The sequence below is a fragment of the Aquarana catesbeiana genome, linkage group LG02 (assembly GCF_042186555.1).
Source record: "Aquarana catesbeiana isolate 2022-GZ linkage group LG02, ASM4218655v1, whole genome shotgun sequence".
Classification (NCBI taxonomy): domain Eukaryota; kingdom Metazoa; phylum Chordata; class Amphibia; order Anura; family Ranidae; genus Aquarana; species Aquarana catesbeiana.
In genome coordinates, this window is record NC_133325.1 from 193,614,188 (window position 1) to 193,628,663 (window position 14,476).

Genomic DNA, 14,476 nt, shown 5'->3' on the forward strand with positions numbered 1-14,476 from the left:
TCAAGTTTACTTATGATCACGTTCTGGTGCACTTCTGGTGTATCAACACCAATTCAGTTGGCCGTAAACTCGTGTTTGTGGGCTAACAAAATGTGACTGCCTCATTTTTTGCAGAACACCATAAGACAACGCATGTGATTGTTAGAATATGAAGAAGTGAGCTGCCATCTAGATAAAGGATGGCCCGTAGACATGGTGTATCTGGATTTTGCAAAGGCATTCGATACAGTTCCCCATAAACGTTTACTGTACAAACTAAGGTCTGTTGGCATAGACCAAAGGATGAGTACATGGCTTGAAAACTGGCTACAGGGGTGAGTTCAGAGGGTGGTGATAAATGGGGAGTACTCAGAATGGTCCGGTGGGGAGAGTGGGGTCCCCCAGGGTTCTGTCCTGGGACCAATCCTATTTAAGTTCATAAATGATCTGGAGGATGGGATAAAAAGCTCAATCTCAGTATACAGACTATACTAAGTTAAGCAGGGCAATACCATCTCCGCAGGATGTGGAAACCTTGCAAGAAGATCTGAACAAATTAATGGGGTGGGCAACTACATGGCAAATGAGGTTTAATGTAGAAAAATGTAAAATAATGCATTTGAATGTCAAAAACACAAATGCAATCTACTCACTGGGGGGAGAACCTGTGGGGGAATCTAGGATGGAAAAGGGGGTCCTAGTAGATGATGGGCTCAGCAATGGCATGCAATGCCAAGCTGCTGCAAGCAAAGCCAATAGAATATTGGCATGCATTTTAGAAGAGGATTAACTCCGGAGATAAAACAATAATTCTCCCACTCTTCAAGACTCTGGTCCGGCTGAACCTGGAGTATGCCGTCCAGTTCTGGGCAACAGTCCTCGGGAAGGATGTGCTGGAACTGGAGAGAGTCGAGAGAAGGACAACAAAGCTAATAAAGGGACTGGAGGATTTTCATTGTGGGAAAGATTATGAGCACTGAACGTATTCTCTCTGGAGAAGAGATGCTTGAGAGGGGATATAATTTCAATGTACAAATACCATACTGGTGACTCCACATCAGGGATAGAACTTTTCCACGATAGAGCATTTAAAAAGACTTGCGGCCATTCACTAAAATTAGAGAAAAGCTGTTTAACCTTAACAGCTTGATGCCCACCCACCGTCAAATGGTGGCAGGGCAGTGCAGCTCTTGTTCTAGGTGGACGTCATATGATGGCGCCCAGAACATCCGCTCTGCGCGCATCGAGGAGATCAGTGGTGCAGCGTGTCAGTCTGACACACCGCTACACAAATCTCAGTAAAGGGCCTCTGACGGAGGCTCTTTACCACATGATCAGCCGTGTCCAATCACAGCTGATCACGATCAGGAAGAGCTGTTGATTAGCTTTACCTCACTCGCATAGAGTAGAGGAGAGTCAATCGGCTGCTCTCCTGACGGGGGGGCTGTGCTGATTATCAGCACAGCCCCCCCTCGGATGCCCATCCAGGCCTGCCAGGGATTGCTACCACACTGAACCACCAGGTACGCCACCCTAGACCACCAAGGAAATGTCAACCAATGCCCAGGCAGCTGCCAATCAGTGCCCATCCCCAATGCCTGCCAGTGCCATCGGTGATGCCTTTCAGTGCCCAGCAGTGCCACCCTTATGTACCCATCAGTGCAGCCTTTCAGTCCCACCCAGGAGTGCCCATCAGTGCCACCTATCAATGCCCATTGGTGCCACCTCATCGGTGCCACCTTATCAGTGCCCATCAGTGAAGGAGAAAACTTATTTACAAAATTTTATAACGGAAACAAAAGACTTTTTTTTTTTTTACCCAAAATTTTTGGTCTTTTACTTAGCAAAAAATAAAAACAGCAGAGGTGATCAAATATCACCAAAAGAAAGCTCTATTTGTGGGAACAAAATGATAAAAATTCTGTTTAGGTACAGTGTAACATGACCGCGCAATTGTCATTTAAACAGCAACAGCGCTGAAAGCTGAGAATTGGCTTGGGCAGGAAGGGGGTGTAAGTGCCTGGTATTGAAGTAGTTAAACTGCGTAGAGAGTTCTTTACTATAAGAGCAGTTAGGATGTGGAATTCCCTTCCACATGCAGTGGTTTCAGCAGGGAGCATAGATTATGTAAAAAAAACTATTAGATAGTCCCCTAAACGTCCACAACATACAGGGATATACAATGTAATACTGACATTAAAAGTGCACACACACAGGTTGGACTTGATGGACTTGTCTTTTTTCAACCTTACTAAGTAACTATGTCCTAACGTATAGATTTTTAATTTTTTTTTGGTTCATGTATGCATGTTAATGATATTTTAAATAGAAATAGTGGCGCTATAAATCACATCAATATATTGATACCAAAAAATCTATAAATAAAAAGAATGAAATTAAGATGAAAATGGATGCCATGAATCGCCCACTAGTGCTAGTAAACTCAAACAATGCATAAATATAGTGTCCGTTATAGTCCCAATAAAGTTCCTCCTCCAATGATGAACGGGAAACCAGTTACCTAATAAACATAAATAAATTAGAAAATAAATAAGTGATAAAACAATGTTGAATAATAATGTTGATAAAGATGACAGCAGTCCGTGCAATCTTATATGGAAAAATGATTTAAAAAAGTCCATGCAAAGTACTGTGTGTCAAAAGAGTGAATAAAGCAATCTTCCTATACAATAAAACTGTCTTCCACCACACCGACTGTGATTGTGATCCACTCTTATGGAGCCGCACTCACCAAAAAATATTGCCTTGCACTCTCATGCTCAGCGTATAGGCAGTAACACAGCCCCCCCGGGCTAAGCAAGATATGAGGAACTGTAATCATGTATGCATGTTGCAGTGGTTTTAACAACAAATGTCAATCTACTGCAACATGCATATTGTATTCTATCACACAACAATGTAAATGCAACCTAAATATTATCTGCCAATTCAGGTACTGCGGTCTTGCTTATTTAATACAGAACCTGTGGTGCCACTCCTATCTCCTGGCCTAGCATTGCTTGCCTAGCAGAAGTTATCTTGTTCAGAGGTGGTAGAACGGTTTACCCCCTGATAAAGCAGAGGAAATTGTATTGGAGCTGGAGAAAATCATTATTTCTAAGTTTATCTGTATGCCCAGAGGCTATGCCCCAAGGTGCTATATTTATATATAAAGTTGCATTCTTGGAATGTATAATTAATGTCTAGGTTTTGGCATATGTAAAATGAACCTATTCCACTAGGAATTTGCATGTAGCATAGACACTGTTGAGAATAAAAGTGAGTTGGTTTGCCTAGAGCAGTGGTTCTCTATTCCTGTCCCCGGGACCCACTAACAGGCCAGGTTTTAAGTATTACCCTAGGGAGATGCAGACTAGAATTCTGTAAGCACTAAGCAGCAAATTATATCACCTGTGATGTATTTCAGTTATCTTGCAAACCTGGCTGGTTAGTGGGTCCTGAGGACAGGAGTTCAGAACCACTGATATAGAGCTATGTTCTTTTAGATGAATGCTTCTCCAACAGTGACTGAATATGGAACTGACCTCTAATGGAGAAGGGGCACATTTTACATTTACTGTAGTTGTATTGCATAGTCTTACTTTACATTACCCAGGTTTATATGGCTATAGTAATTAAAATGCATGTATAAGGGAGTACTTGTTGCACTTTAAATTACCTGAACGCATGCTTCATAGGTACTTTTTCTGGGCTCCTTATTTGTTGTCTTAATTTGTGAGTTACTGCCTTGGAGCAGTTGTTTAAACTGTGCATTTTCCAGGTCAGTAACTCACTAAGTATGGAGGCCAGGACGAGGATGATAAAATGCACCTCCAAAAACTGCTTAGCCATGGCATCTTCTCTATTTGTCATGACGTGTTCTTTTGAGCACAGATGTGGACAATTCTACTGTGAAGTGCATCCCAGATTAACACTTATCACTTCTTCCAGGTTCTTATAGTGACACTACCTTACATCCACATCCAAAGAGGTACCAGAATTCCTTTCTGCTGTGTCTGTGCACATGGGCACCTATGTTTTACAAAAACAATCTTTGCAGGTACCAAAAAATATAAATTCTAACAACTATGATTTTTCTCAGGGTCCTGTGCTGATTGGAAGTTCTCAAGGTGGAGTTAACATTGAAGATGTTGCTGCTGAAAACCCAGATGCTATTGTGAAAGAGCCGATTGACATTGTAGAAGGCATCCAAAAAGATCAAGCTGTTAGGGTAAGTATGTTATGGTTTAGAAGCCTTAAGCTGGGTACAAACGGGCCGAAAATGGTCAACTTTCGGCCTGTGTGTACAGCTCCTTCTCCGAAAGAAGCCTGTCTAGCAACTGGCTTCTGTCGACTGAACATGCTGGAAAACCAGCATCCTGATCACTGGGGGTGGGGGTTCGGGGGGTGGTGTGTGTGGGGGGGGGAGGGGCTTATACAGTTCCCCTGTCAGAACACAATAGCTCAGCAGGAAGATCACCGCACTAACATAGGATGGGTTAGTTTAGCTATCTGTAAGGCCTCTTTTTTTTTTTTTTTTTTTTACACTGGCAAAGTCTGCCAGCAGATCCGCCTGCTCTGCTGATCCCTGCTTAGCAGACGTATGCAGAGTGGACATCCGACAGTCATCTGATCCGCCAGACTGAGGGGGATCATCTATTTTTAATGATCAGATTAGATGTCAGCAGTTGACATCTGCCGCTCCATAAAGAGCAATGGATGGTCCGATCGGGTCTGCTTGGAAAAACTGACAGGCGGACCTGATTGGACCCAGTCTGTGTGAAAGGGGCCTAGGTTTTTTTTTCATTCAGCCCCCTTTCCCACTTCCTGTGTGTACCCAGCATTAGGCTGGGCTCATACCTATGTATCTGTTATTGTGCATTTTTATTGCTTTGGGCAGATGTGTTATGCGTTTACATGCACTGCTATGTTTGAGCCCTTGTAACGTGTCCATGGATAAAAAAAAGGGGCATGATTATTTTTATTTTATTTTATTTTTTTTATGGCCAACACATGTAAACATCGTGCATTTTATCTGACCTGATACCATTAGACCTTGTTCACATTGGATCGATTTGTAATGCGATTTGACAGGTCAAATCATATGACAAGTCGCAGCCTCATTGACAGCAATGGCACCATTCCAATTGGTGCGACGCTAACTTTGCGACGCTGCACCGATTTGCAAAAGTAGTTCCAGCACTACTTTTGGCGATTTCAGGTGTGACTTTAATAGACTGTACATGAAGCCACGCAGATGTCTTTCAAGTCACATTGACATACGGCTTTTTAAATCATGTAATTTCAGATGAAGTCACATGATTTCAAAGCCACATCAATGTGAATGAGGGCTAAAAGTCAATGGCAAACCTTCACATGCATTGTGATGTTACCCATCACTCCCTATCTCCCTAATTGGGATAAAGATGTCAGTAAAAAACCTAACAGAGGTTCTGAGGCTTCCCCGCTATTTTCAAATGAAATTAAAAGTTTTACTTAGAGGTAGGCTCATAGTAAGTAAATGTAAGAAATGTATTCATTGTTCGTTTCTGGTGAGATATGTTGTAATTGTAGTCAGAGTCTTTACTTAGAAATGCGATACCCTAACTACCAAGGCCTGAGGTGTGCCTTGGCCTGGCTGGTCAGTATGCCTGAAAAAGATGGCATACCCTGAATGTATGAATATGAACAATGTATGATGTGTAAGAATGAAGGTTTAGGGGAAACGAGTGGGTGGGAACCCTGAATACACGCTGACACAGGATCAGGCAGAGGAGGAGGGATATGTACCCCTCAGACTCCTCCCACAAATACAAGCTAGCCTTCGGCCAGCCTTCTAAATTGTAGTCAGAGTCTTCACTTAGAAATGCGATAACCTAACTACCAAGGCCTGAGGTGTGCCTTGGCCTAGCTGGTCAGTACACCTGTGAAGTAAAAATGATACAATAAATATTATTTTATCTGTGTATTTGTCTAATCCCTATAGTTAGTCTATTAAAACTCTGACCACATGTTACTGATGTTATCACTATAATACAAGGTTAGCTATGATATCAAGCACACGGCTTAATAAAACGTATTTATTTCCCAAGAAGTCAGGAAATGCTAACATGCAAGTTTTAAAAGATACTACAATATTACAAAGCTTTCAATCAGAACTTAATACAAGAATATACTTATCCTCTAGAATATACTCGGCTGGTCTTCAGATGTTGAAAGCGAGAGCTCTCTGTTTTATTTTTACAATCACACCTCATCCAAACCCCCTCGCATTGCCAGCCCAACACGATTTTGTACGAATCAGAGTATCTCTGGGGCGTTCCTCCTCAACAGCTTATATTACTGACCGTCCTGGGGTATTGTCCACTAGGGGACATTGTTTGTCCATGAATCACCACTGTCTGACCTGAGTCAAATCTTCATAGATATCTGGGTCTTTGATCTTCTGTATCTCAACTCATAAATTATCTCTGCCAGTCATGCTCTCTTTGAAGCTCGCTTGCAGAGCAGTTAATCAGGAATTCTCATAGACAGATCGGAGTCAGTATAGTCATGCACAGTTAGAGGCTTAATTGGCTACATTCCAACTTGGGGGGGCATCCTGTCCTCCAGGGAGAGAGAATATCTTCATCCTTTCAAAAACCATGGAAGCCTGGCAGATTTTGGGAATAAAAACAGATATGTAGAAAATCCAGAAATATGACATTGGACCATGTCGACTTCCAACAGCCTGAAAAAGAGGACAAAAAGATACGACAGTAGGTGTGATAAGAACCTAGATGAAAGGTAGGTAACAAGCCGTCTAATAGGGTAGCGCACGTCCGGATGGCTACAGTAATGGATCCGGCATGTGTATGCTATAACAGGATAAACACCAACGTCCCATGAGTTGATGATAAGAAGACACTCTCCCCCCCCCCCCCCCCCCCCCCCTGTTGAAACCTGCAACTGCCCAGAACCCAAATAAATATTCTGTGAATGATTCGGATTGGGCCCGATTCCCGAGAAACCCAGACATGGGAACAAACTGCTTGTAGCAAGAGGATACATGGGGGGGAAAGGGAGCAAGGGCTGACCCGAGGACCCCTTGCGAAATCATAGAGAAGACCGAACACTTCAAATGGACACCAGTTCAGTATCTCTGTGACATTCCCACGAACCCCCGCCCTGTCTATACTTGGTATGGGGAAGTTAGAGAGGGTGAGCCGAAAAAATGGACAACCTGACAGGAGTTGCAGGGGTCTGAAGTGCTGGATACCTGATGGATGTGTTTGATAGTGTGGGCGAATGAGGCCAATGTGCTGTGGCAATATGCACCGTTTGAACATGGAGAACCATACAAGACGCCCAGACACTGGACCCACACTAAATTGGGACGTGCTTCTGCCTGTAACCTGACAACCGAGTCTGAGTCCTGAATAGAGGAAAGACTCCATCCCATGGAATAAGTCTCATGGCATGATTCCACATACCCAAGTGACTGTGAGCACCCCTTCTTGAAACAGGCTGGAAAAAGATGACTGGTCTGACGTACCTGAGCAGTTCTCCAGGCAACATCCTAATCAAGAGATAAAAGCTGAGAGTGGAACCCAGAATCATGATGACGTTTGCCCAAACCTACCACTTATGGGCCGTCAAGGGGACGTGGCTCAGCACACATCCTGAGAGAGACTAAAAAACCCTGGGCGGTGACCAGGGCCTCTATGCAAGAGGACATCAACTGAATGAAATTGATCCCTGACCCCCCTGCAGGTACCCAAGACCCAATGGAGTGCTTGGCAAGGTTATGAAGCAAGGACTGCTTCTGACCCAAGGATAAGCCCAATGGTGAAACAACATCTGCACCAATTTATCTTGCCCTACCATCGGGCTGATCTGATGGAAGTGAGTGCAAGCATGTTGATATCGGTGTGGATGCCAATACAACCCATCGCCAGACCATGGATGAGTACCTGATGAAAAAAGTTTCCACAGGAAAGAGCAGCCAGAAAAGTAACAAATGATATTGGAGACTTGCCACTGGGCCCCCTGATGGCCCGGCCCCCTACCTTCAGAACGAAGGTAAAGAAACCAGACCAAGCACCCCTGGAAATTGCTGCTTCCAGTAACTGATTGGTAATGAAAGCATGACTGTCTGCTGAAGCCAAGATTCTTCAAACAAAGAATCTGATGCTATAGTGATGAGGCCCTCGTGCAGGCCTGGAAATACCTCCAGCAGGGCTGTCTGAGGACCGGGGATGGGAAATTCCAACACCGCCCCTGACAAGGAACATGCTTGGCTAAGACACATTGAAATCAGAAAACCTGAAAGACCGGATGCTCACCTAGCCTGCAGGAAAGTAAGAAGAGCAGGAGCTGGGGGAACGCTGACACCCTGCCTCTGGCCGCGCGAGTTTTGATCACCTCTATCCTGACTTGCAACCGTACCAGGTCGTGGAGAGCATACTTAGCCCACGTGAATCTGAATTCAAGAATAATGCCTAGAATATGTACCCTGCTGGTAGATGAGAGTAGCTGGGACGAAATTGGCAACAAACCGAAGCGTACCGCCGTCCCACTCTGCCGAGTACTGAAGTATGGACTGACTCCTTAATGACTGGGTGCTACCCTGCTCCCACGTGGTTGAAGGGATGAATGTGAACTAGTCATTTCAAAACGTGCGGCAAGCCCAACCTGAGGAAACACAAACTATAGAAAATGACAACAGACAACCAGACATGAGAACAACAACGCCCCTCTGTGCTTACCCAATTATGAGAATATGAGCAGAAATGACAAGACCACCGCTTGCGTGACTGATCCTGATGATGGCCCCCCACCCTAGTTTAAGTAGTAAGTGAGCCCAAGTAACCTGCAGTGCAGATACAGGTAATTAAACTGAACACCCAGGGCTAGTGTACCCACAGACCGTGGGGGGTAGTCGTACAGGTGTAATGAATGAGCGTGCATCGTATGACGTATGGTATACGGGCGATAAGATTGTGGTCAACCATTATTTAAAAACGAAACCTCAGCCCATATGGATCTGTAGACGTGACAGACCCTGAGATGTGAGCTCTAGCTAACTAACCCAGATTACAAACCTGAAAGAAGGTATGATGAGACATGGCAACCAACGAAGATGAAAACAGCTACCGGAGTATATGCCGTGACTGCATGGCACAACCCGCTACTACAGAACCCGCTAATGACAGAACCCCTGAGACTAAACGCTAGGCAGAAACACCAAGACAGACGCTATGGCAGAAACGCTGTGACTGAAACGCTGGGGCAGGAACGCTATAAACTGAAACTCTATGACTGAAATGCTGGGGAAGAAACCTGACTGAAACACTGCTGAGACTGAAATGCTGCTGAGACAGGATGCTAGGACAATCGCATGTTACGCAAGAAATGACTGTGACAGTGGAGCTAAGCTAAGTCTACCAGACACCCCCCCCCCCCCCCCCAGCCTGAAACATCAGGCAGTCAGACCTCACAATTGCAGAGATGACAAGGGACAGATAAAGATATATGCGCCTGCAGTATATGGTGTGTAGCTCAGTATAGAAGAGGATATTGGAATGTACACGTGCACACAGTAACCTATGGCCTGCATCCCCCCCCCCCCCACACACACCCTTACATCCGGCATTGAAATACATTTGGGAAATGGCAAGCGCATACTGCTGAACCCTTCCAGCCATGCAACCCCCCCCCCCACCAGAGCAAACAGAAAAGTAACTGCCGTTGTGTGGACCTGGGATCTTAGATCTCTCCCCCTGGTGCCTGAAGGTAATGCCATATTAGTCTGAAACGACCAGGAATTCTGACACCTGAAACAATTGTGGTGTCCCCCTCCCCTTACTCCGATGCCCCAGGAAAGGATGAACTGCTGTGAGCGGGCAGACCCCCCTGACACTGACGCCACCCCTCCACCCCCCCTGCATGACCGAGAGGCATCCGGCGCGGCCCCCCTGATGCCCGCCAAGACAGCACCATGGAAACTGGAGAGGTGAACCACCACCAGACTCCTGGCCGATCGTGCTGTCGCTCTGAGCTCTGGAAGCACCAGGAGAAACAGTCGGCAGCCCCCTCGACGATGCAGGATAAGCCCTGGGAGAAGTGGGTAGGTGGCTGGGTGGGTGAATGGATGGACGCTCCCCCCCTCCCCTGGCATGAGCTCAGGGAGAAGTGGGCGGACGGCCCCCTCGATACCGGATAGAGCCCTGGCAACGTGGATGGGCGGATGGACGGACGCCCCCCCTCTACCCCGGCGTGAGCACTGGGAGAAGCGGGTAGGTGGCCCCCTCGAAGCCGGATGGAGCCCTGGGCAGCGTGGGTGGGTGAATGAACTCCCCCGCCGAGAGCACCGGGAGAAGCGGGTGGGCGGTCCCCGCAATGCCGGATAGAGCCCTCAGCAACGTGGGTGGGCGAATGGATGGGCGGCCCCCTGGATTGTATTGGATTGATGCTGGATTGTAGCCTGGGATAAATGGGTGGACGACTGTGCGCTCCCCCCGCTGGTGTCCGGCGTGAGCACTGGGAGAGGACCCACCACAACTGCTGCCAACCGCCCCTCTGCAGGGAAGCCGGAAGTGACGTGCGTCGCCCTGAATGCACGCCGGCGCAGGATCAGGCAGAGGAGGGCAATATGACTTTACCCCTCAGACTCCTCCCACAAATACAGGAAAGCCTTCTAACTTACTCCTCTTGAATGGATATGTTATCTCCTAAATCCTCTTAGCTCTTTTTATCTGTGTAGAAATTGTCTTAGGACTCTGGCAAGCTTATTACACCATTGAAGAACTCTAGGACAATGATGGAATACCCTCCAGCATTTTAATATTTATTAGCAATAAAAAATGAGATCTACCACATGTTAATGTTGGCAGTTGCTTTTAGCAGTAAAAAAAATACAATCTGGATACACGGGAGAATAAGGCAATATTTAATTATTTAAAGTCGGTAAGCATTTGGAAGTGGTGATGGCATAATCCCCTAAAGAAAGTGATATAAAATAATCAGTTATGTTTATAAGAAAGAACTTTGCGTTTCTCTCCTTGATTGCTTCAATACATTGTTTACTTTATACCTTTTTAAACTATAGTAATGCTTCCAAATCATGTAAATCATCACAGTGCTAGAGGAGAAAAGAAAAATGAGTATGTTTTCCATGGGAATTTAGCTGACTAAACAGACCGTTGTTTATCTTGTTTTTAATTTTCTGTTTCTTTTGTGTATTTTCAGCTTGCACAGAAAATGGGTTTCCCAGAGAACATTGTAAATGAGGCAGCTGCGTGCATGATCAACTTGTATAATCTGTTCATGAAGTATGATGCTACAATGGTGGAAATTAACCCCATGGTGGAAGATGCTTCAGGAGTAGGTAAGCCATGCAAGCCTTCAGGAACTCTTCAGACTCTGCAGTTTGAGTTTTGAACATAGGCCATCTTTAACCACTTAAGCCCCGGCTGCTATTTTGCGATTCAGCACTGCGTTGCTTTAACTGAAAATTGCGCGGTCGTGCGACGTGGCTCCCAAACAGAATTGACATCCTTTTTGCCCCACAAATAGAGCTTTCTTTTGGTGGTATTTGATCACTTCTGCCTTTTTGTTTTTTTTTTTTTTTGCGCTATAAACAAAAAAATGTCGACAATTTTGAAAAAAACGCATTATTTTTTACTTTTTGCTATAATAAATATCCCCAAAAAATATAATAAAATTTTTTTTTTTCCTCAGTTTAGGCCGATACGTATTCTTCTACATATTTTTGGTAAAAAAGCGCAATAAGCGTTTATTGATTGGTTTGCGCAAAAGTTATAGCGTCTACAAAATAGGGGATAGTTTTATGGCATTTTTATTAATAATTTTTTTTTTTTACTAATAATAACGGCGATCAGCAATTTTTTTAATTTTTTTTTTTACAGGGATTACAGGGAGCGGTGATCAGTGTCCTGTCACTAGGCAGAACGGGGAAATGCTTGTTTACACAAGCATTTCCCCGTTCTTCCTCTCCGTGAGACGATCGAGGGTATCCCCGCGGACATGGGGTCCCCAAGACCCGCGATCACACTCTTGGAGGTCCCAGTGGCGCGCACGCGCCGCAAACCGCCTCTCAAAGGGCAACGTACAGGTACGTTAATCTGCCTGTACGTGCACTTCTGCTGACGTATATCGGCGTGAGCTGGTCGGCAAGGCGGTTAAAATGTATGGCTACGGTGAAACAAAAAAATATATGTAATACATGACTGTTTGTACAGAGAATTACCTTTTGATACCAGGAGTCAAGTATGCTCTAAACTTTGAGCTGAAAATGCAGGTTTTTAGTGCAGCAGAGGCATTCACTCAAATAGGAGAACTGGGGTTCTGTGGATCAACAACTATTTTCTGTACTAAGGAAATGTTTATGCAGTAAAGAAAAATGCTGAATATTTTTTCACTACATTAAGATAAGGAAACCTACTGCTTTTTCTGTCCCCCCCCACCAAATCCCTAGATATTTACCTGTCTCTACCTTTGCTCCAGCACTGTCCTTGGCTGCAGCAGTTCCCTTCCTGCTTTCACAGAATACAAAGGTATGTGAATGGATGAGGGAAGGGGCAGGTTAATGTCAGGGTCTCCCCTCATCCATTCACATAATGCTTTGTGGGAAGGCAAAGTGGTGGGCGAGTGACCCATTATCATTCGCTGTACTAGAGCCAGAACTGGCCGTTTCAGCACTGTAAGTTTGGCGTTTACAGTAGTGTCTGGGATAAATTAAACTAATAGTGTTACCTAACTCGGCACCATCCATTCATTGGACAATCTTTAGAGGTAATTTTATTTTTACACAGCAAATGTCCAAAAATAGTTTAGCTTAAATTTTAGGATTTGATTCTGCTGAGCTGTGGTGATGACTTGGTGAAAACTTCTGTGAGCAGCCCCCCTATTACTCACCTGAGCCACCTCTCGATCCAGCAATGTGCATGAGACCCTTGGCTGTCCTCAGGACTCCCACTGCTCTCAGTCAGTGAGCCAATGAGGAGAGAGCGGTGGGCAGGGCTGAGCTAGGACTCTGTGTCTTATGGACGCATAGAGCAGGGCTTGGGAGCGAGCACACACCAGTGCCCCATAGCAAGTGGCTTGCTTTTGGGAGCACTGGTCGAGGGGGAGGAGCCAGGAGTGCCAGCAGGGGACCTGAGAAGAGGAGGATCGCGATTGCTCTGTGTAAAACCACTGCACAGAGCAGGTAAGTATAACATGTTTGTTACTGAAAAAAAAAAGAAAACCTTTTAATATCACTTTAAATTTTATTACAGAAAACAAAGTAATATATTGACTCGTACTTATTTAATATCTGCAATGAATTGTCTTGTCATTTACACATCAGAAGTTTCTCAGTGGAACTTGACATTACACAGCCAAAGTCTGCCGGTGAGCAGATGTCATGCTTTTTTTAAATGAAAGGTCTTTAAATGTCTCCTAGATAAATTATACACACAACAGATTATGAGGGATTCTCATCATATCGAATACCAAGAGAGCAAATGTCACATTTTAATGCTGTTGTGCTGACGTAATACATCTGTAAAGTTAATTGTCATAATTGCTGCGCACGAGCTGGAGTCCTGTTGAATATGTTCACTCTGTGTGTTCTATTTTTCTAAATGTAGTGGCCATTGCTGCCGTTATGATCTATTGCTTTTGCTAATCTGCCCTTAAGTACTTAAATTCTGAAAGCAATATAGACTGTAAATCTATATCTGGAAAATTTTAAAAGTCGCGCTATCCAAAATAAACAAAAACCGTATAGTGATATAAAAATGTGAATCAAAAGAAACAATAATAAAACAATATGTAAATAAAATGGTGCTGGTAATAAGGACGTCAAGAAATAACATGAATAATAGACATCATCAGTGATCAACACATAATGTGATATATTAAACACCAATGAATAATAAAATTCCAAGTCCATCAATATGTGAACAAGCTGTGAATGAACTCTTGTTTCCAAATGTTGAGTGAAATCCACCACCACAATCAACGGGATTTCACATTTTTATATCACTATACGGTTTTTGTTTATTTTGGATAGCGTGACTTTTAAAATTTTCCATTTACTAATGTATTGATGTTGTACATATTGGTTGCGGCTTCCATTATGATGGATAGGTACTAAACACTTTGCCATCACTTTTTTAATTTAGCCTCCTTGGTTTTTAGCTTGTTTTTTTAATTTTATTTTCGTAAATCTATATCTGCTAAGCAGGACCTTCTTTTCCGTCAGAGCTTAGGTCAGTGTCCTGATTTAAACCACTGATTTGAGGCTTGTGTTTATATTCCAAAGTGGGCAAATCACTGTTTTAGTGTACTCTTTAACATGCAGAGCTCTGAGAAGCCTGTCATGAGTATCTGTGGCTGTGGTTATATTGGTTTCCAGCTGATAATCACTGGCTTCTGCCACTATTAACAATGCTGACTTGCATGATAGAATAGCGATACATGAGATTGGGTTGATTGCATTGCCATCAGG

General features: G+C 44.2%; 1 protein-coding gene across 1 annotated transcript in view; it reads left to right on the forward strand.

Annotated features, from left to right (window-relative positions):
* SUCLA2 (succinate-CoA ligase ADP-forming subunit beta) overlaps positions 1-14,476 on the forward strand; it is a 131,106-nt gene that overhangs the window by 73,402 nt on the left and 43,228 nt on the right. Inside the window, exons 5-6 of the mRNA XM_073614127.1 lie at positions 4,082-4,210; positions 11,209-11,347. Coding sequence (XP_073470228.1) covers positions 4,082-4,210; positions 11,209-11,347 — 268 coding nt within the window. The remainder of the gene's footprint in view (positions 1-4,081; positions 4,211-11,208; positions 11,348-14,476) is intronic.